The 15,050-nt window shown below is 44.4% G+C and overlaps 1 protein-coding gene across 13 annotated transcripts in view; it reads right to left on the bottom strand.

Annotated features, from left to right (window-relative positions):
• The window catches only part of Mrps27 (mitochondrial ribosomal protein S27), a 68,759-nt gene that overhangs the window by 25,967 nt on the left and 27,742 nt on the right, over window positions 1-15,050 (bottom strand). For 2 of the 13 annotated variants that reach the window (XM_087625852.1, XM_087625860.1), the window contains exons 1-3: window positions 13,105-13,159; window positions 11,555-11,613; window positions 676-826 (exon numbers count right to left, since the gene is read on the bottom strand). The exons of 2 other annotated variants lie outside the window; for them this stretch is intronic. In XM_087625852.1, coding sequence (XP_087481978.1) covers window positions 676-711 — 36 coding nt within the window. In that variant the 5' untranslated portion in view covers window positions 712-826; window positions 11,555-11,613; window positions 13,105-13,159. Of the gene's footprint in view, window positions 1-675; window positions 891-11,554; window positions 11,689-13,104; window positions 13,160-13,222; window positions 13,589-15,050 lie in introns of those variants that run through there. 9 more of the 13 variants (XM_087625841.1, XM_087625803.1, XM_087625825.1 and 6 more) reach the window with 9 other exon arrangements.

The following is a 15,050-nucleotide window of genomic DNA, read 5'->3' as shown; positions in this document are numbered from 1 at the left end:
TGAATGTAAAGGGGCTGGAGAGATGGCTCAGTGGTTAAGAGCACTGACCGCTCTTCCAGAGGTCCTGAGTTCAATTCCCAGCAACCACATGGTGGCTCACAACCATCTGTAATGAGATCTGATGCCCTCTTCTGGTGTGTCTGAAGAAAGTGACAGTGTACTCACATACACAAAATATATAAATCTTAAGAATGAATGTAAACGTTATGTCATGGGAAGGACAGGGAGCACATATAACTAACTCCTTCTGGCTCTATAACAGCCACAGAAAGACCGACTACAAACTCTGAATACGGATGAGTGGTTTCTTAGTGATGAACCAAGTATAAAAGCCTGAGCTCACCGTCTGCACAGACGCCATGCTTCAGGAAAATAAAAGCTCTGAGCTGGCCCAGGACTAGGGAATGAACAATCTAAAGACATCTTTACTGCCTGGGAAAGCAAGTGTCAGGAGAGCCACTCCCTGTGACTGCAGGCGGCCTTCCAAGGCCTGTGCTGTGCGGTGATGAGTCACCAGGGATGGAGCGGGGACAGCCTGGCAAAATCTACTCCTTCCTCACTGTTCTAAGCCCTCCCCCTCTTTTACTTTGTGCTTAAAGGCTTTGATGGGTAATAGTTAAATAGACTCCAGAAAGGCTTAAGCAGAGCAGGAAGAACAACTTGGGGACAAAATACCGTGGCAGGAGAGTCTGGGGTATGTCCTCCGTCCATCCTGAAGACCACACTTTGCAGGTGAGAACAGGAGTAGGCAAACACCTTTCTTCCTAGTTTCCAGCACCATCAGCTCACACAGACGAGTCACCGAGCAGGGAGGGATGGAGCTTTTCTGCAGGAGTGTGTGAAGTGGCACTTAGGGCATGACTGTAGGAAAGCTGGCCATGTGTATGCATCTGCCAAAGGGAATGCAGTGCTCTTCAAACTGGTACCAACAGGAGGGGCTTATTTGGTTTCCGGCTGGCCTTCTAAAATTTTTAATTAAGTAAAAACTGAGGGCAAAACAGAAGAGAATTCAGGTTCTGGACCTACTTAGAATTACTTGGTGCAGCTTGCTGGAGCATTTGGTGAGGCAAGCTAGCCTTCTCTCTTGTGGACGTGATCACTCAGCAGCCACCATGCTTACACTGGGAACTGCGTGAGCAGAAGTGGCTCTGGGTTCTATGTGAGTTTACTGTAGGCGTACACAGTAGTGCCAGGAGTCCTCAGAAGGAAACAAACCCAACCGTTCTCTCCTTTTCCTGAGAATCTTTGACTCTCTGAGGTATTAGAGACGTGATTGAAACACAGCCCACCTTCCTCACGCACGGTTTCACTCTTACGACCCTGAAATGTGTCCTCTGCAGTTACTCTGTCAGACAGAGAAGTAGACCAGGACAGGGCAGGGAACCAGTAAACTGGCTCAGACATTTGGGAGGATCGAGCCTCTCTCCCAGGGAAAAGCAAACGGCATGGCCCAGGAGCTTGCTAGCAAGATGCTGCTGTGTCTGATGGGAACAGGCCCTGACTCAGTAGCTGGCCCAAGTCATTTCTCCTGAGAATTAGTTTTGTCATCTGTAAAGCAGAAGAGACAATGCTATAATCATCAGGTTATATGAAAGTCAAGAGAGAATTAGACATGTGTCTGACAGCTGGAACCAATGTATGGAGTTCAATATGCATACATCCAAGCCTAAGTTGACTTGACCAGGTACTTGATGGCTTGTCTGGTGCTGCTGATCAAAATCCTTAGCAATGCCAAGTCCACCAGTCAGCCAGCCCCTGCCACTGCAGTGACGTGACGTATCTGGCTCAGTCTGCTTATGAGGGAAAGTTGAGTTTGGCTCATGGCTCTGGAGGACCCAGTTCATACTGTGCGCTGAGTCTCTGATGAGGCAGCACATTCTGGTGGGACTGCCTGTGTGATGGTTCGTGTTTCCTGACAACAGGGTCTGGGCACACCGGAGGGACCGTCCCCATTGTGTTAACTGAGATGGGAAGACCCGTCCGCCATGCATGCTGGCTTTCTCTGCCTGGGATCCTGGACTACCCAAGTGGAAAGGGGGAACTGAGCAGCAGCAAACACTTGTCATTGTTGTCCTCCTCCTCTTCTTCATTCTCGTTTTATTTTCTGTGTATGATTATTTTGACTGCATGTGTGAATATGTACTATATGCATGCCTAGTGCCTAGAGGCCAGAAGGAAGAGCTGGATTCCCTGGAAATGGAATCATGGACATGGAGAGTCTGGGAACTAAATCCAGGTCTCAGCAAGTGCTTTTAACTCCTGAGCTGCTCCTCTCAGCTTCTTGACTCTCACCTGTGACTGTAACTGTGACAATGAACTCCCTTCCTCCTTGGTGGCTTTAAAAGAGCACTTTTATCACAACAAAAGGGACACCACTCAAATCCAAGTGAGGAAGGAAGAGAACACAGAGTACTGACTAGGACATCTACACTCTTCGTTTTTAATAATGGTGTTGAGCAGTAAACCCAGGACTCACAACACTCACTCTAGCAACCCAGCTCCTGACCCCCTCTGCTGGTACCTCCTACATGGAAAGGACCTTGCTAGACCCCACCTGTTAAAGGAACGCAGCACCTTCCTAGACCACCCTGAGGACCAAGCTTTTACATAGGAACTTAGCACGACGTTCATCCAAACCACAGCTCCAAGGACTATGTCATAACTGTTCACGGTAGTAAAGAAGTTATGATATAAGACGTGGCATTATCTAGAGTTGGTTCCTACTAGTTCAGGAAATTGACCAAGATTGTTAATCTATAAAACGAGGGTGCAAGTTATAACTACTCAATATAGTAGAGCTCTTGACTGGTAATGAAGATTACGGAGACAATGCCACCTTACAAGGCGGGCACCATGCCTGCTGCAAGCATTTTCAGACACCCCAAGCAGAGTAGCAAACAGTAGCAATGTTCAATAGGTCACTGAATAAAACGTAAGCTCTTCGGAGTATTTCCGGCCACACCTGCGCATGCTCAGTGCACATGTGCAACAAGCACCTGGCTGCCACTAGCCAACGTGATGGCACAGGGTAAGGAGGACAGCACTGGCAAACCCTCATTCCTGCAAAGGCGCTCAGTCTGAGTGAAGCCAAGGATAGAAGCTTTTCAGTCGCAAATGCTCACACAACCAGAACAGGCATGTGCCATTTAGGCTGATCACTGGTAGCAAGGTTTCTGATTTATTTATAACAGAAGAGTCAAAGAGGAGAAGGGAGTCAGGCTGGGGTGACCCAATAGGGAGCATTCCTTTTCTCTGGACTTATTTCCACAATCTACCTCTTTTAGAGATACAACTTCGATACTTAGAAAGCTATGTAACACTGCCATCATTTACTCACTCATTTGCTTTTTGAAAGTGTTGCTATATAACTCAGGCTGGCCCGATGCTCACTATGTAGCCTTGAACTTTACAGATCATCAGCTCAAGTTCTGAGATTTTAGGTTTAAGCCAAAATGCCTAGCACAATTTAAAATGGTAAAATTTTAGGAGAAATTCATAGGACTTGTTCCCATACATACACACATATGTACATATTCATCCTAAGTGTTTTATCTATATTGGAAGGTCCAAGAAGGAATGACTCCTACAAGACTAAAAAAACAACAGGAGGAACTTCTACTTAACAAGAAAGCCCAGAACACCGTGGGCAACTTCTCACGGATGGCTGCACAACCTCAAGATCAGGGGTGCTGTGGCTTTACACGGCAGATATAAACCGCACATGTGCACTTGTGTGTGTGTGTGTGTGTGTGTGTGTGTGAGAGAGAGAGAGAGAGAGAGAGAGAGAGAGAGAGAGAGAGAGAGAGAGACAGTTACAGGTGGGAGAGAAGGAAGGAAGCACTAAGAGAGGAAGAGGACAAGCACAATGGCAACCAGCGAGGGAAGTAAAATTGTCCTTAGGTAATACCTCAAGGCTGACAGAAAGAGAGGCCTTCCCGAGCCTGTAATGATGTGGGCAGACGCTGGGCAGAGGACATGAGAATTTAGAGAATTCAGAAGCAACCAGAACCAGGAGCAAGAATCACGGTCCTTATTCCATGAAACTATGGCGAGTAATAGCATCTGCTTCCTCTAGGAAATCTGACCAAATCAAATTGTTCGTTCCTTGCGAAGCCACATGGGGTGTGACATTAGACACAAGCCATGCCATTAGGTAGTTTTATTTTGTAACAATTCAAGAAATTAAAATGTCTCCAAGGGTTGGGTCACTTCTGCTTTAGTGACTTTAGGTCATTCAAATCTGAATAAGGACTGCTGTTAGAAACCTCTAAGTCCTGCTTCTGGCTACCACCGTGCTTTTCTTTAGAGAAGAGCCTGCTGCCAAGAAACACACATGTCATTTTCTTTCACTGAACTGAAGTAAAATGCAAAATTTAGTTGCCCCAGTCAAAGCTTACCTGTCACGTCTAAAATGTGACAACAGAAATGACTACAGGCTGAGAGCATACCCAGGGCAGTGCTGGGGAGGCTGACACAGGAGTCACCCCAGCCCAGGAGTCCGGGTCAGACTGGGTAACATAGAGATCACCTCGTTAAACAACACAAAGAGATAGTCAGATGAACTAAGAGCCTAGTTTAAGACAGCATTAACCGGCCCTAATGGGGTACTCGTCACATCTGGTCAGTGCTGCACACCCAGGTCACATAGAACCTGTTTTCCATAGGCACTCAAACCAATCACCCACAGATACTACGTTCAGTAACACAACCAACATGTCACCAGCTTTAACTTGCACATCGCTGTACTCACGTCTTCTTAAAGACTACTTATGAAACAACCTTTTATAAGTAAGCATACTATGCCCATTTTACAGATGAGGGGTCTCAAGACTAAAATGTTCCCAAAGTCATATAGTCAACATGAAACACGGCAGAATTCAAACTCTGAGAGTAGGACTCTGGAGCTCTCAACTGTGAATTTGTCTGGTGCTAAATCAAGTTAGGAGACTGGAGCGGGGTAAGGATGACGACAGTTTCTATCAGCACTCTACTAACCCCTGGGGCTTTGTCATGCCACAGCCAGACCAACGGTTTATCCTCCGGTTAGATTCTAATTAAATTCACTCTATGCAAAGGGACATTTGGCTAGAGAATGTGAATGGTTATTTCTGAGGTTGAAAATAACATCATGTACATTGAATAATAAAGAATGAAGTCACTGTCTTGTTTTACTCCTGGTTCTAGAATACAGTATCATCAATAGGCTTGTGAGCAAGGCACCTCAGTGCTAAAGTTTCCATTACGATGATTCACGGTAACAATCAAGTATCACAATGAATCTTTACCCTAAGGATGCCACAGGTGTGCTTATTGGCACCGGCCTAACCCTGTATACATTCGCAACAGTAGTGTGCTTCCTGACAGGTTTGTATATACAGTCATACAAAAGAAAATGCTAAGAAATGGAGTAACAGTGCCATAAAATTAAGAACAGGTGAAGCTACTTCACAATGTAAATCCTTACAGGTATTAATAAAAGGATAAACGAAATCCAAGGAAGGGATGACGGGGGAAGAATGCAGGCTGACTCAACTGTAGAACGTCCTGTGGTTGAAAAGAGGAGGCCTGGGGAATACTCTTCACATTACCCACGGAGTGCTTTCTGCAGAAACACATGAGCCAGGCAGAGAAGCAGCAGGATGACTCATGGAAACCAGGAAATTACTGTGTGATCTGATTTTAGTCGCTTGCCCAAGTGAGCTTTGAGACAATGGGCCTGCTATTCTCACATTTCATTGGAGCCTCTCTGCTGACCGTGTTATCAGATTTTCAGAATAAGATGAACCAAGTGCAGGGCTCTCCCAGCCTAACGCACTTCTGTTTGACCACGACCGCCATTTGTGCAGAGGGAGCCCTCACTGCTCTTTGTAAGGATGGGATTTAAGAAAGCCGCTGGGATGACTTCCTGAACAAAAGGAATGTAAGTAAATACAGTGTCCGTGAGGACCACATGAGGCCCCAGCCCTGAGGAGCCATTGGCACCAAATGGCTGCTGGGGGAGGGGCTGACCACATCTAGAACTCAAAACATTCAATGTACACCCCAACAATGGCAATTAAAGTTAGTGGGTTATATAGTGAGAAGAAAAGGCCTCCAACAAGGAGGGTGCCTTGTTGAAGGGCTTGGGGCGGGGCACACTATTTCTCTCTGTTATCTGTCATGTTAGGTACATGCATGAAATCGTCAAACACTAATAAATGAGCATGAAGAAAGAAAGGAAGGAAGAAGGAAGGAAGGAAAGAAAGGAGGGAGGGAGGAAGGAAGGAAGGAAGGAAGGAAGGAAGGAAGGAAGGAAGGGAGGAAGGAAGGAAGGACGGACGGACGGACTGCTTGTTGGCTGTTCCGCACAGTGCACTGCCAAGGATGCTGTGTAACATGTTCATTTGCTTCTGAAGGAACAAAGGGATCAGTGCAGTGGGCGCCCTGCCCTGAGCCAAGAGAATCACCCTCAGGTGCCTGAGCCCTTAGCTTTGATGCCCACACATACTTTGTTTTCAGTGTTGAGAATTAAATTTAGGCCGGCGTAGGAGTTAAGTGCTCTGCTACTTCAGAGCCTACCTCCACCTTTTTGTATTATTTTCATGTTTTTAGTGGAATCTTCATAGCTCTGTATACATCAATCTTATTACTGATAGATTTGTATCTTTGACAAAATCTGTGAAATGAGGTTAAATGTGGTGACCTTGAGGAGACTAAGCCTCTATCAAAAGTCCTGCCTTGTGAGTCCACAGATGCTCGGATTATCACTCTCCCTGTGTTACATAAACCACCAGCCACTGTAGGCTCTCGTAGCTACAATCCCGAATCACGTGACTCTGGCCTACAATAGCCCTACTGCTCTCATGGGATGTCATGGACATGGGTTTTATGGAAATTCTGCTTCAGAACATTTCCTATTCCAAGCTGTGGTGGGGATAAATGAGAGCTAAATTTGTAAGCCTTTGTTTTCCTTGTTCAGGGTGGGCTGGGGCAAGGCAGAAAGGAAGAAAACAAAGGTTTCTAAAATGACTGACTTGGTTGAGTAGGATATTTAAAGGTTTCCTCTCAAACTGGAGCTCAACACTTTTCCCCCTTGTCTGCTCGAGACAGAGTTTCTCTGTAGCCCTGGCTGGTCTGGAACTTACTTTCTAGATCCAGGTGGCCTCAAACTCAAGCCATCTGCCTCCCAAGGGCTGGAAGTGAAAGTGTATACTACCATCCCTGGCCTGGAGCTCAACTCTAAATCCCACAGTGTTTGAGGAACATAGGGTCTAATGGAAGGCTCAGGTCAGCAGGGCACGGCCTCATCAAGGAACTAACAGCACCATGAAGACAGCATGTCGTGGGCCCTTCTGTTCTCATGCCCTGTGAGGAGCATAGTTTCCTGACATAAGTCTAATAATTTTATGTAAATTTAATCATTACATACAAAATATAGACGTAAAAACCACTGGGTCCATCCAGAGCTAGTACAACACTGCTCTCCTAACCAGTTATTTAGTTACGGTGTTCCTGGCTCTTTATTATGTAAACAAAACTACAGTTAGTTTTCTTGAGTTATGCATCTATTTCTTGTAGGACAAATTCTTTCTAAAAACCACCAACTTAAGCCAGTAGGTGTACTGGGGTAGAGGAGTATCTACCTCCATGAGGACAAAACTGTAACGTTCAAGTCTTCACCATTACGCACTTTACTCACGTATTCACGGGCAAGGCTGAACCTACTTCATATTCTTTTGGCTACTGGCTTTTCTTTAGAATTGCCTTTTCTGTTCTTTTTCCCTCCACTGCAATGTTTACATCCCTATGATTCATAGGATGTTTGACCTATTTCTTAAGATTATTAATGGAAAACCAATATCATAATTAAGTAGTTTCTCATTTTTCTTATTATTTGACGTAGCTGTAAATCATTTTGCTACACATGAATTTATAATTCCTAGGACAAACCAAGTTCTTACTAAGGTTATTTTTGACATTCTCACCATGTTCAAAAAGACCAAGCTTCTAGATTCTAAAGATTATTTTCCTGTTGTATTTTCATACCCTGGATGATTTCACTTGTTAAATCTAAGTCTTTGGTCTATGAGTAAGCCATGTTGGAGGATACGAGACTGCCTTCAAGGTCCTGGTCACTACACACCTCCTGAGTCACACTTCCTGCCCTTCCGACATCAGCCTCCCGTTTCCTTGCTGCTTTATTGCTTCTTCCCAGCTACAGACCTGAACCTTCGAGATTATCGCATTTCTGCTTTAGCTGCCGTGGTCGGGTGGAAGCTGTACAGCAGGGAACACAGGGGAGGGCTTGCCACTGCTACACGGAACACAGAGGGGAGGGCCCGCCACTGCTACACCCACACACAGCTTATTTATCCGTCTTTATTTCTGTGCTAAAACTGCACTGAGTAAAATGAGTACTGGTTGAAAACGGGAGTCAAACCATTACATAATGAAAGTTCGCTAGGTAAACGCATTTGAACTAATGGTGAAGTAGTCATTCAGAATGTTCGAAGTAATTAGGTCACTCAAAATATGCATGAAATGCTGGGCTGTTTCCAGGACAACGAAATGCCAAGTTTCACACTATTTTCTGCTATAATTAACTAAATAATCTACACTTAAGTGGCATCTTGCATATGTTCCTAAAAACCACTTCACTGGTGTGGTAATGCTGATCAAAAAGCGACTGAGACGCAAACAAAACAAAAACCCACCAACAGCTGAGCGCACCAGGAGCTGTACTGCATCTCTGTACTACTATGTTATAGCAAGAACCGTATTTTTAAAACTGTTTCCTGCGTGTGTTTATTTATATGGGTGTGCAGCCATGTATGCAGACATACCACAGTGTGTGGAAGCCAGGGGCAACTTGAAGTCAGTTTTCTCCTACCATTAGGGGCTGAACTCAAGCCCTAGGTTTAGTGGCAAGTGCTTTACCCACTGAGCCATCATGCTGGTTCAAGAACAGGAGTTTAATGGAAAACCAAGAACTGAACTACTGGGCAGCTGATTGTTGACAGTCTAGCATCTGAGTTTTAAATGGTGATGTAATACAATGTACCATATAAGCAACATCCAGACCATGAAGACGAACACTCCTGGATACCACCATCCATTTCCTTCCTGCCCCATTGGTTGCCCACTAACCCACTTTCTGCTACAGCCTGAAGACGAGTAGAGCAAACTGTGCTAGGCCAGCACTGGCTCTGGCTGCCACACTGAGTACTCAGCACAGCACAGGGCAGGCTCCAAGGTGGAAGTGCAAGGCTGGCACGAGCCTAAGGCTGGCACGAGCCTTAGGGACAGCAATGAAGTCTCCCTGCTCCTGGAGCCCCGGACACTGAGCTACAGGAAGACCCTTTCAGGGCTGAAGGGCCGACTCCTCTAGGAAGCATCTTCTGACTGTCTCCTATGGCCCTCTTTTACATTTACAAAGTAAGTTTTAACAGAGCATATTGCTAAGTGGGGGAGAGTAGTTCTCAGTACTGGGGCACAGCACTACCAAAAATCCAAAATGCATCCGTGACCTAATCACAAGTCTCAAGCCGTAAAGCTCCTGGAAGAAAACAAAAGACAGGCTCAGTCTGCTTTTTTTTTTCGGAGCTGGGGACCGAACCCAGGGCCTTGCGCTTCCTAGGCAAGCGCTCTACCACTGAGCTAAATCCCCAACCCTCAGGCTCTGTCTTCTTAACATGTGGTTTAGCGATGGAGTCTTAGACATGATGTCTCACGAAGTTATAAAATAACTGGGTAGTGATATTCGTCTGTCCGTCTACGATTAGGAATTGCAAATCCAGGAAATCATTAGTCTGACTTCTAAAATCTGTGTCCTAAGTAGACAGAAGGGTGGTTGTTAGAGAAAAAAAATCAACATTATGAGTTCAAACAGATCTCCTTCCTTGTTTAATGAGACAAGATCTACTATGCAGCACTGTACACCAGTGCTCTCAGTAGACCAGTCTGTCCTTGACCTCAGGGATGCACTTGCCTCTGTCTTCTGAATACTGAGATTAAAACTGTATATTACGGCATCCCAATACATTGGTTAATGATCTTACTTTTTATTATCTTTGAAGGTGCTATAAATAAAACATATACAAATGGTAGAAACAAAATCAGAAAATTGTTTGGGGCTTGGCCTAAGATGACATCCCACCAAGGGCAGAGAAAAAAGAGAGGGAAAAGCAACTGGCTCCAAAGAGCCAGATACAAAGGCAGATATGCCCATTGCCTCTTAGTCCTCTAAACACCCGCCCGCTCCCTGTCTGAACAGTTCTAAGCCTGTGAGGAAGAGGGGCAACAGAGACGCTCCCTACGGTTCTCAAGATATGGTATTCACACGGCTCCCCTGCACCTAACTGAGACAAGGAACCTAAGAGCAACACCCCTGGAGCTTGTACTCAGTGTAAACGAAGATCTCCACAGACCTGTGTTTCCCCCAGGAACTATGAATCTACAGCTGGCTCAGTTCATAACTATAGGCAGAAGTGACAAGAGACCTGTACTGAACTGGAGCCGGGAACATGTACAGGGAACCAGAAATGTGCTACCATTGGGTTCCTGAGTCTTCTCTCACCCTAGCAAATGTGCTGGCTTCATGGCTGAGGAGTCTCCACGTCTCCCCAAGTGGAGCTCAGAGCTCTAGAGACAGCCCACAGAGAACACAGTTCCTCTGTACTTGGACAGACTTTACCCTTTTCAGAGCATTTCCATGTGCAGGGGAGAGTAGTTTCTACAGCTTTCTCTATTTACTTTAAAGACGAAGAAGCTGAGATCAGCAAGGATTAAGCAGCCTGACAAGACTCAGACTGTTTATGTTGGGGGAACCACACAGATCTTTGGGTTCCAGCCCAGTGCTTACTGCTAACCACACCATCGCCCTGGATTGATATTCTATACTTCACTATGTAATTTATTTGAAAATGCACCCCCAAATTATCCTCATTTGCTCATTAAATGAGTTCAAACAATGTATGAACAGAGGAAAACAACATGTATTCAATCAGAATTTTAAATATTAATTGGCTTATAAATTCATTCGATCATTCAGTCAAACAAACATTTACTGAAGATCAGCTATGTTCCAGTGCAGGGAATACAAAGTCACTATGACAGAATCATGCTCGACATGTGAACCATAGCTGGCTGTTCTCCAGAGATACAATACATTCTGTCCACAGGGAAGGGTCAGATTTATTGCTGCCAAAGATGAAGATATCAAAACAAATAAAAGAGACTCTGTACTATCTTACCATAATAAGATATCAAGATTCTGAGAAATAAATTGCTCCAATGTTGCTTTCCAAATAAGTATCTAGGGACCGCAAACTACCACAAAATACTTGGCTAGAAAGATCCGAGAGTGGAACCCAAATGATTATTATCTACAAAGAAAGGTAACACTAACAAATGAAAGCCAAGAGAAGGTGGGTGGAGGGTGAGGGTGGAGGACACGGCATTAGAATGACCTCAGCAATTCCCACCTCAGTAATCATGCATGTTAAGATCAGCCAGCCCTAAGACGCCAGCCTTGGCTTCACATCTATGCTCTGTCCAGAGGTGAACGCTAACTTACATCGTGGCAGGAAAGGAGGCTGTCTCCAAAGTCTTTCAGTCAACTCCTTTGAATGAAACCTAGGTATCATAAATATGATAAACAGACAGCACTATTATCAGAATACAGCCTTAACTTGAAAGTCATCCTCTATTAAAACATCTTCCAAAAGTCCAGAGGTTTATAGACCTCTACTGACACGTGAAAACAAACCCAGGCTATTTCTGCCTCTCTTTAAAAAGATACTGTTCTCTTTGTACCATGGGTGTTCCTGATAGCTAGGAGTGTTTTGACACCACTACAGAAAGTGACATAACACGCCAGAAATACTGAGTGTGCTTTCAGAGCAGCGCACTGCTGAGGCGATGGAAAGCTAACCTGACCGAGATCTGTGGAGCTGGCAAACAGTGTTCTTACGAGACTGGATGATATGGAAACAAACGTTCCTTGGAGGCTTAGAGGAAGAACCAAAAGAATCTGGGATAAGGTCGTTGGTCAGTCTCTAGCTGTTTGGACAGGTTTCTGTCTTTATCTCCTTCATCTACAAAACAGGGGGATATGTAATGCCCCCTCTTGGGATCTGCAGGCTCTTCTATGAGAGGAGGAAAATGAGGACAAGGATTTGATTATGATTATTATCAGCAGAAAACCCTACAGGCTATCTGAGGTTTGTGGCCACATCTCTGAGGAGTTCAGCTACATCTACGTCTCTCCACTGGGAGGAGAATGCATGAACTACACATCAAACAAAGCATTTGGAAAATACATCTGAGAGCCAATGAAGCTGTTAAACATGCTCCACGAGAGAAGTTGAGCAATGGTACAGACAGGACTGCAGACTGTTTCCTATGTCAAAGCACAGCATGGATCATGGACTGTTCAATAAATGGCGTAAGAATGACCGGGGGTGGGGGTGTATGTTTTATGCATATAAGGTTATGTATAAGCATAAATCTATATCTCATAATTAATGCAATTCCACACGTATCACATACACATGTTAAAAATCACATATACATGTTAAAAACAAAAGCATACATTAATTGGGGGTTAATTTACTAGGCTGAAAAATATCAGTCTTGTATAAAAACAACAGAAATGAGAAAATGCCACTTAATTCAAAGCTATTCCATAAAGATTACAAGGGCCCAATAAACTAGAAAACCCAAAACAACAAAAACTTCAGTAACCCAGCAAAATTCTGAAAAGGTAAAAGTTCGTAGGAATACTAATGGGATATTAAGGAAAATTAATTACTAAATATAAGCCAATCTCACTAACACTGAGCAAGACAAAATAAGATATTAATAAGCCATGGATCTATTAAAAATACTAAATTGCAATTTAAATTAAAAATCCAATTCCAGATGACTTCACTGGTGAATGCTACCAAATATTGAATGAATAATATGTTTTATAGAAACTTTGAGAAAACAAAGATGGGAATATCTCTGATATATTTTGTAACATTACATACCCTTGATTGTCAAGACCAACAGCTATGAGTGAAACAAACAAATCCAGTCGCAGATACTGTTAGTACAGCCTTACCTTCCCGAGCTCAAGCCTACCTGACAATCCAGACTGATCTCCTGCAGGGCAGCACTGCAGGCTCTCCTATTTGCTGCCTTACCTCTGTATTGTTCCAGTTTTAGTATATGTGCTGCCTGATGACCGTGCTCACCTTACCTCAACAATCCTAAGTGGGCTGTAATCTCGCTTGTCTTCCAGGTGTAAGTTTTCTCTTTTATAGAATGTTTAAGATTTCACACATTGGAATTGCCAGCCTTCAATCTCCCATCACGTTCACGGCACATGTCCACTGTCATATCTCTGGTATTGCCGTTTACTTCCAGATAGAAGTATGGTGTGCTTTTCTCACCTGGACTATTGCTCCACCTTAAAAAGGAAACCTGCTCTGTGAGCATTTCTTCATCTAACCCACCATCCAAGCAGCAGGGATGACCTCGCCTATCCCTCCCATGGACACGCAAAGCATCTCACGTTTGGTCAGTGTGTGTAGATGTCCGTCTGGCTCCTCTGTCCTGTCTGTGTGCCTGCGTCACACTGTGTGCTGGCACATCACCCAGCATGGCATCCTAACAAGCCCTGTGGTCCACCGGGCAGACCATCCCACCAGTTTTCTAAGTTATAGTCATTCCTGGCCATTGATTCTTTCACATGAACCTACGGTTATCTTCTTAGGTTCTCAAATAATATTGCAAAAATTGCATTAACTTTATAGATGAAACCTGAATTAACTAAATAGATCCACTTAAAATAGATATAATAAAAAGATTGCCAGAAACATTAAAAGACAGACTTTTTTTCCTTTATAAGTTAAAGGCATTAGTCACCTTTTCCTATTTTTGCTTTAAATTTTTTTTTATTTTTTTTTCGGAGCTGGGGACTGAACCCAGGGCCTTGCGCTTGCTAGGCAAGCGCTCTACCACTGAGCTAAATCCCCAACCCACCTTTTCCTATTTTTAAGATATGGAAAGTGTCTGTTTCATCCTAACCCTGAAGGCCATAGTAGACCAGCCGACCTTCCATGTAACCATGGGCTCTGTAAGCAGGCTACTCAGCGTCTCCATCAGGGAAAGGGGAATGCTGAGAAGAACCGACAGCTTCAGCTACCCGAGCTGCTGCTGCTTGCTCTATCATCAGAGGAGATGCACAGGTTCTCTCAGCTGTTGAATGCCTGCGGCCCAGACCCCTCGGCGATATCGCTTCTGTGCTTTGATTATCTACCTACTCAGTACCATCTGGCCAAGGCTGGGGTTGGGGCAGGTTTTTTCCTACTTGGGAATCAGCGCACACCCCTCCCCCGCAGACAGGATGCAGATGACTCTCTGCTGCTCCCTACTGGTCCATTAAGGCTGCCATAAAGCTTAGCAACTTGTAGTTCACTATCTATAGGGCAGTCATGTCTTTTAGGATCAGGATGCTTCCCCCAAATGGGACGTCCTTTCCCTCTGGGTATTGAGCTCTCTTCATAAGCACCTATCTGTCTCTCCCATTTCTGAATCCTGACAAGGCCTGGACTATTGATGCCCAATCTCCAAATCTGGCAAAGATCACTGGGGAATAATGGGTTTAAAAACAAAAATCTGATGTAAAACACAACTTCCTTGAAAGAAAAGTGAAGAGGAAAATGTCCTTGTCTTCAAGGACAAAGCATGACTAGTCTTTAGCTAAATCTGAGTAACCATTCACCTTCTCTGCTCGCAGACCTGCAGCAGCTTTTACACGATGCCTCCACGCCCCCACCTACCAAGACAAGGGTACTGCTTTATTAACAATTTTATTAGTGAAGGAGGAGGGGTGGAGGGGGTGACAGTGTTACTCACACTATTTATATGTTAACTACACTAGCATATGCCACACCTGACTCTCAAGGCCTAGCACGCTGACCTCAGAGATCATGATTAAACCGACCTTTAAAACTACTTCTTAAGTAAAGAAAAATCTATTTCTGATGAGTTGATAAGTAGCTAAAATATAATTTTAAGGAAGG

This window comes from Rattus norvegicus, chromosome 2 (assembly GCF_021556685.1).
Source record: "Rattus norvegicus strain SHRSP/BbbUtx chromosome 2, alternate assembly SHRSP_T2T, whole genome shotgun sequence".
In the NCBI taxonomy this organism is placed as follows: Eukaryota; Metazoa; Chordata; class Mammalia; order Rodentia; family Muridae; genus Rattus; species Rattus norvegicus.
Note: the sequence above shows the minus strand (reverse complement) of the source record. Positions and strands in the feature narration are given on the sequence as shown.